The sequence below is a fragment of the Octopus bimaculoides genome, chromosome 6 (genome assembly GCF_001194135.2).
Source record: "Octopus bimaculoides isolate UCB-OBI-ISO-001 chromosome 6, ASM119413v2, whole genome shotgun sequence".
Lineage (NCBI taxonomy): Eukaryota > Metazoa > Mollusca > Cephalopoda > Octopoda > Octopodidae > Octopus > Octopus bimaculoides.
The window spans coordinates 2,673,778-2,679,437 of NC_068986.1; the positions used below are offsets into that span (position 1 = coordinate 2,673,778).

Genomic DNA, 5,660 nt, shown 5'->3' on the forward strand with positions numbered 1-5,660 from the left:
CTCCTGAAATTGCCCTCGTGTCAAAATTTGAAACTAATTTAATGTCTACTTTGGTTTGCATGCAAACTAGAATACTAACGAAAAAATCCAGATAACTTTGCTTGAAGACCACCAGAGTCACAGGTGTTGAGATGTTCTTGATTTTTACTTAATATATCTCCACAACAATACTAAAGGTACATACGACCTACTATGTTGTTACAAAGGACAAATGCACTTGCTGAGCCTAACTACCATATTACTATGAGCACATTTTTCAAACATCAATAATCAAAGAGTCTCAAATGGGATTCAGTTTGAAGAGACAGTTCTTTTTTTTTTTGCTCTGAACTGTTAATTTGTGGTCAGTTGTATAGTTATGTATATTGATATTTCATTTGAGATATAAAGTACACAAAATATATTCTTTCCCAGTTTGAAGTGCCTTCTTTGACTGGAATTCATTTCCCCTGGGAACAAAGTGCTTCTTGTTTGACAAATACTGATCTAGTTAAAAAAATTTTTGCTCTAATTATGAGTTTGGAAATTTTGGTCTCAAGTTATTTTATTATACAATATCACAACCAAAAATTAATTTTTTCAGATGCTAAAGTAACCTTCCTTTCTGCAATCATCTTTTTTTTTTTTTTGTTTTTTTCTAACTGGATCTCTATGTTGAAAACCATGGTCTTTAGTTAAGGCGCAAGGCCTGCAATTTCAAAGTTCTCAAGTTGTATTGTGTGTGTGTAATTTTTATTTTTTATTTGTTAAATTTCTTCCATAACAAAAACAGCCAATTTAGATGTTTTTATTATCCTACTTACTGGTTAAATTAAAGAACCACCATTAAGTGATGTGTTATTTTTGTTCTCTACTTAAGAACTGTAGCTTTTCAAGGTTTCTGTTTAAACCTATATTCGACTAATTGTATTCTTACAGGTGAAGATGTTAACTTGTAAAGAGGATATAGTAACTTGAGATTCAAAAACTAAATTGTGTATGTGTGCATACATATCAATGTACATTTGAATTAGAAATTCTTTTGATTAGAGACCATCATTATTGATAAGTAGAGTAAAGCAGAGTAGATAGAACAGACTCATTACCATTCTGGTTCTTGTTCTGTCTACTTTGGAGGGATGACCTGATGACAGGACCTCCATGTGTCTGCTTGCTTGCTAGAAGTAGCTGCTAAATTATGCATGAGTATCTTTTTTATTTTTTCTTGCTGGTTCTGGAGAAAGGAGCAGTGTTTATGGCCTTCTCAAGCCCTCTTAGACCAGCAAGAGTGATGCCATTAATGTAAATCAATACCCTGGGAAAGACAAAAGTAGGAAAGGAATTTCCAAAGATGTTCTGGAAGGGAAAGACTAGGGACATTGGTTGGTGTGGGGCTTTGCAGGAGTGAGAATTAGACACAAGTGATTATTAAGGGAGAGATGAGTAGAACAGGAATACTCGTATGTAGGTGGCATGAGCCCAGTCAGCTGTGAGGAGCAGAGGCCATAGCAGTAGAAAAAGAACACCATATTTGGTAATGTGACTGTAGAAAAAATGGAAAAAGACAGTATGGTCATGGATGGAATGTCTTTCATTGTGGACCTGCTAGATCATGGTTGTCCTGGAGCTAAACAATAACTCCTGTGGTGGGGAAAAGCATGACCAGCTACAATTAATTTGGTGCCAAATTATGTGTTCCAAAGATTTTAGTCAGACATTTGGCAAACCAGCCATTCTTTGTCAAAATCAGTGCATTGCAATTGTGCATTCTTCTAAACTGATTGCTTGGGGTTGGTGGTACAAATTCTTTTTTATTTTTTTCTATCCCTCTCTCCCTATGTCTGTGTGTGAGATTCATTAATCTATCTCTCTGTTTCTTACATTTGCATATTTTGTGCTTTGCGGAATTCTATTTTCCATTTCAATAAAAATGTTTTGCAACTTTAGGCAGAATAGCTTAATAGCTTAGCAAATAAAAGATTTATATGAATTTGAGGAGTAGATTATTTTCTGTCCTACCAGTCACAGTGCTGTGTACCATCAGTTATAAACAACTGAGACAAATGGTGTAAAGCCTGAGGGTACAGTATTAGCAATTCATCATCATCATCATTTAACGTCCGTTTTCCATGCTGGCATGGGTTGGACGGTTTGACAGGAGCTGGCCAGCCACAGTGTTGTCCAGAGTCCATTTGTCTGTTTTGGCATGGTTTCTACAGTTGGATGCCCTTCCTAACACCAGCCACTTTACAGAGGGTGCAGGGTGCTTCATATGTGCCACTGGCAAGACAAAGACCTGTATGTATGGATGGCCATGATTTTACTTTGCTTGGTATGTCTCCTCAAGTACAGCAAATTGCCACAAATCCCGGTCCCTTGTCATTTCTTCAGTGAGGCCCAGCATCTGATGATCCTTTTTCACCACTTTGTCCCACGTCTTCCTAAGTAATTTAAATGGTTTATTAATAATTATACTTCTAATTTAATAACTTATTTCTCTTATTGTCTCCAGAGATAACACTTCCACTGAACTTCATTTCATAGAACTGGAAAATAGGCACCTGGTTTCACCTGCAATAAACTAGCATCATTGCTAAAAGTAATTTGATTTGCAGCAGGAATATCTTACACTTGTATATCTGCTACTTTTTCTTACTTGTAATTATGTAAATGTTTATTTATTTCTACCTTCCTTCCTGTACAGAATTTACTTGGATTACAATGCTTCAACACCACATGCTCCCCAGGTAATTGATGTTATATCACACACTCTAAAGAAGAAATGGTTTAATCCAAGTAGTATCTACTTCTCAGACAATAAAGAAATCGGTAAGTTCTTTGAGTTTGTTCGTTGAGAAAATGAAATTTGTGTTTTTGAGTCATAAAATCCATGCTTAGTATTGATGTAGTGTGAAAGCACATGACCTAGTGGTCAGTGTGTTGCACTTTAAGATTGTGAGATTGTGGTTTCAATTCTTAGATTGGGTGGTGGCATTATGTCCTTGAGCAAAAAATTTTATTTCATGTTGCTCTGTGATCACTTCAACATCTGACATGAGGCACATCATGCACCTGTACAGGCAATATCGCTAAACTACTTTTTTATGGACTTCATCTATCTCTTGCTTCCTGGGTTAGAGGCTTCCTTTCATACCACACCATTGTGGTATGTGCTGACAGAATTCACTCTGACCCACATTATATCAACTTCATTTTGCCCACATTTTCTCCTCCTGTTCATCAATAGCCTATTTGCCCTCACATCCAATAGCAGCATTGTGTTTGTGTGCCTATGTACCCCTGTAGTCATACAAAGTTACTCATGTACAAATGCTCGGCTTCCCTGTCTGAGGTTCTCTCTTGGTGTTCCTTTCAGCGTAACAGTGACTACTACATCACAAAGACTGACCTTCTTCAGAGCCAAGAAACATTTGCCAACAATTACTAACCCTAACCCTAACCCTAACCCTTTACAAAGGCCAGGTGAGCCCCTCAATGTAATAGTGCTCCACACTTGGGGTAGTGCTGCTGCATCATATACAGACAGCCTAGATTAACCACATACCCCCCAAAAAGAAAAAAAAAACTGTCTCCTGACCTACTGGCTTGAAGTTGTTCACCAACACACTCCTATCCTGGACTCTCAAACTTAGTTGATCTCAAGTAACTTTGGCCTGCCCAGTTCATTTATCTTTCCTCTTTTCAGCAGCCATATTGTGTCCATCTTCCAAGTTATGCTCTACTTTCCCAGTCTTTGCTGCTCAAAATGTCAACCGTTAAGAATTTCTTCCTTGGCCATGTTTTCATTACAGCTATCATGAACATCAACCACATCAATCTCTCCAGTTTGGAGAATGTGTGAACAACACTGACACAGTTCCAAACCATTGAAAATATAAAGAAAAAAAAAATCATTCTTTGATGCTAATTCAAAATTTGATTTGATACGGTTACTGAAATTTGAAGGAAAGTCCTGTACATATGCAATATAATTATAAGAACATTTTTTTCTATCTCCTGTTTCTAGTTAACACTTCTCATGAGGTCATTGAAGATGCAAGAGAACAGGTTGCTGATATGATCGGTTCTTCTCCTAAAGGTAAGTGTCTCTGACATTTCAACAGTCTTCTGCCTCTGAAATTTTACTCAATTATGCAAAGAGTTGCTCAGTCTCTGGGTAGCTTTCCCACTCACTGAGGATTTCAGGATCTGGTGGATATAGTAATTTTTTGAACAGTAATACTTGTGTAATTAATTGGATCGTGTGAAGGAGCCCTCTGCCTTCAGGTAGACATTTCTGTAAACTTTCTTTTCTGATGCCACCCACTCAATCTTCCCATCCAGTCCACAATCTTAGATCAGTCACAGTCAATATAGATCCAATGAATGGTAAGGCTTGGGAGAATGGAGATATGTAGATATGTGCTGTGTGCAAGAAGTAAGATGGAGTGGAGCCTCAGTCAGACCTCACACAGGCAAGGAACAATGATATAAATTCTTCTCAGTAGGCAGTAGTGATGGTGTGGGAGATGTCAGATGAATTTTGACAGAGAATGTGTAGATCAAATGATTGAGATGGAGTGTGCAAATACAATTATTAAGCTTAGATTAGTCTTGGGAAACATAACATTTATCTCTGTTCCTTAATCGGAATTAACAAGTTAACCAAAAAACCACACCAACTCGGGAGATGAATGTTTAATAATAATGATATATATCATCAATGTCATATAAAGCGATGTAGTATCTTGGGTGGGTCATTATGCCAATAAAATGATGTACTCTTGCAGGGATCATCACATTCTTCCTTGCAGAAACATAGTTTGCTTATAACATCAACCTGATCATTGTATAAAGGCTAAATACCATTCTCATACCAATTTTAGTAAGTAAGAAAACCATTGAATTTCTTGATTCAGGTTCTGGTACAAAAGCTTACCCTATGAAAGAAACAGGTGACTTTTACCATTGCAAATGCGAGCTAAGAACTAATATCTACTAGGGTCTCTTTCAAGCATAGCTGGCCATGGGTTTTCTGCATTTAGGGAAAGTGTCTCTTACAAAGTGCAGGCATAGGCGAGATGCAAGGCTGTTGTGGATGACAAGCAGTTGCCTGTCCATGCATGTCAGCCTTGTCCATGCCACCAGTAATGTTTAAAGGAAAGGCATGGTTGCTACAGCTTGGCGTCAGTGTCATCATAAGTTATTGCTGTCAGAGCACAAAGATCCAGAAAAGATGCTACAGGGCATCCTTTCTCTAACACCCTTAACAGTTCCACTAATCCACTGCCCTGCTTCCCTATATTTTTATCAACCCTGAAAGGATGAAAGGCAAAGTTGGTCTCAGCAGGATTTGAACTTCAAGTGCAGAGAGTTGGAACAAATACTGCTTGACATTTCATTTGATGCTCCAAGTGATTGCCAATTCACCATTTAAGGAACTAATATTACTTGGGCAAATGTCTTCTACTATCGCCCCAGGCTGACCAATGCTTTGCAAATGAATTTGGAAGATGGAAACTGTGGAAGCCCCTCATACATATATGTATGTGTGTATGTTTGTGTTTGTCCTCTGCACTACTTGACAATTGGTGTTGGTTTGTTTATGCCCTGCCTCCCATAAATTAGCGGTTCAGAATAAGTGCTAGATTTTAAAAGCAAAAAAAAAAAAAAAAAAAAAA

General features: G+C 37.5%; 1 protein-coding gene across 1 annotated transcript in view; it reads left to right on the plus strand.

The window, feature by feature from the left end:
- The window catches only part of LOC106875298 (uncharacterized), a 53,856-nt gene that overhangs the window by 37,534 nt on the left and 10,662 nt on the right, over positions 1-5,660 (plus strand). Inside the window, exons 7-8 of the mRNA XM_014923386.2 lie at positions 2,684-2,808; positions 4,007-4,078. Coding sequence (XP_014778872.2) covers positions 2,684-2,808; positions 4,007-4,078 — 197 coding nt within the window. The remainder of the gene's footprint in view (positions 1-2,683; positions 2,809-4,006; positions 4,079-5,660) is intronic.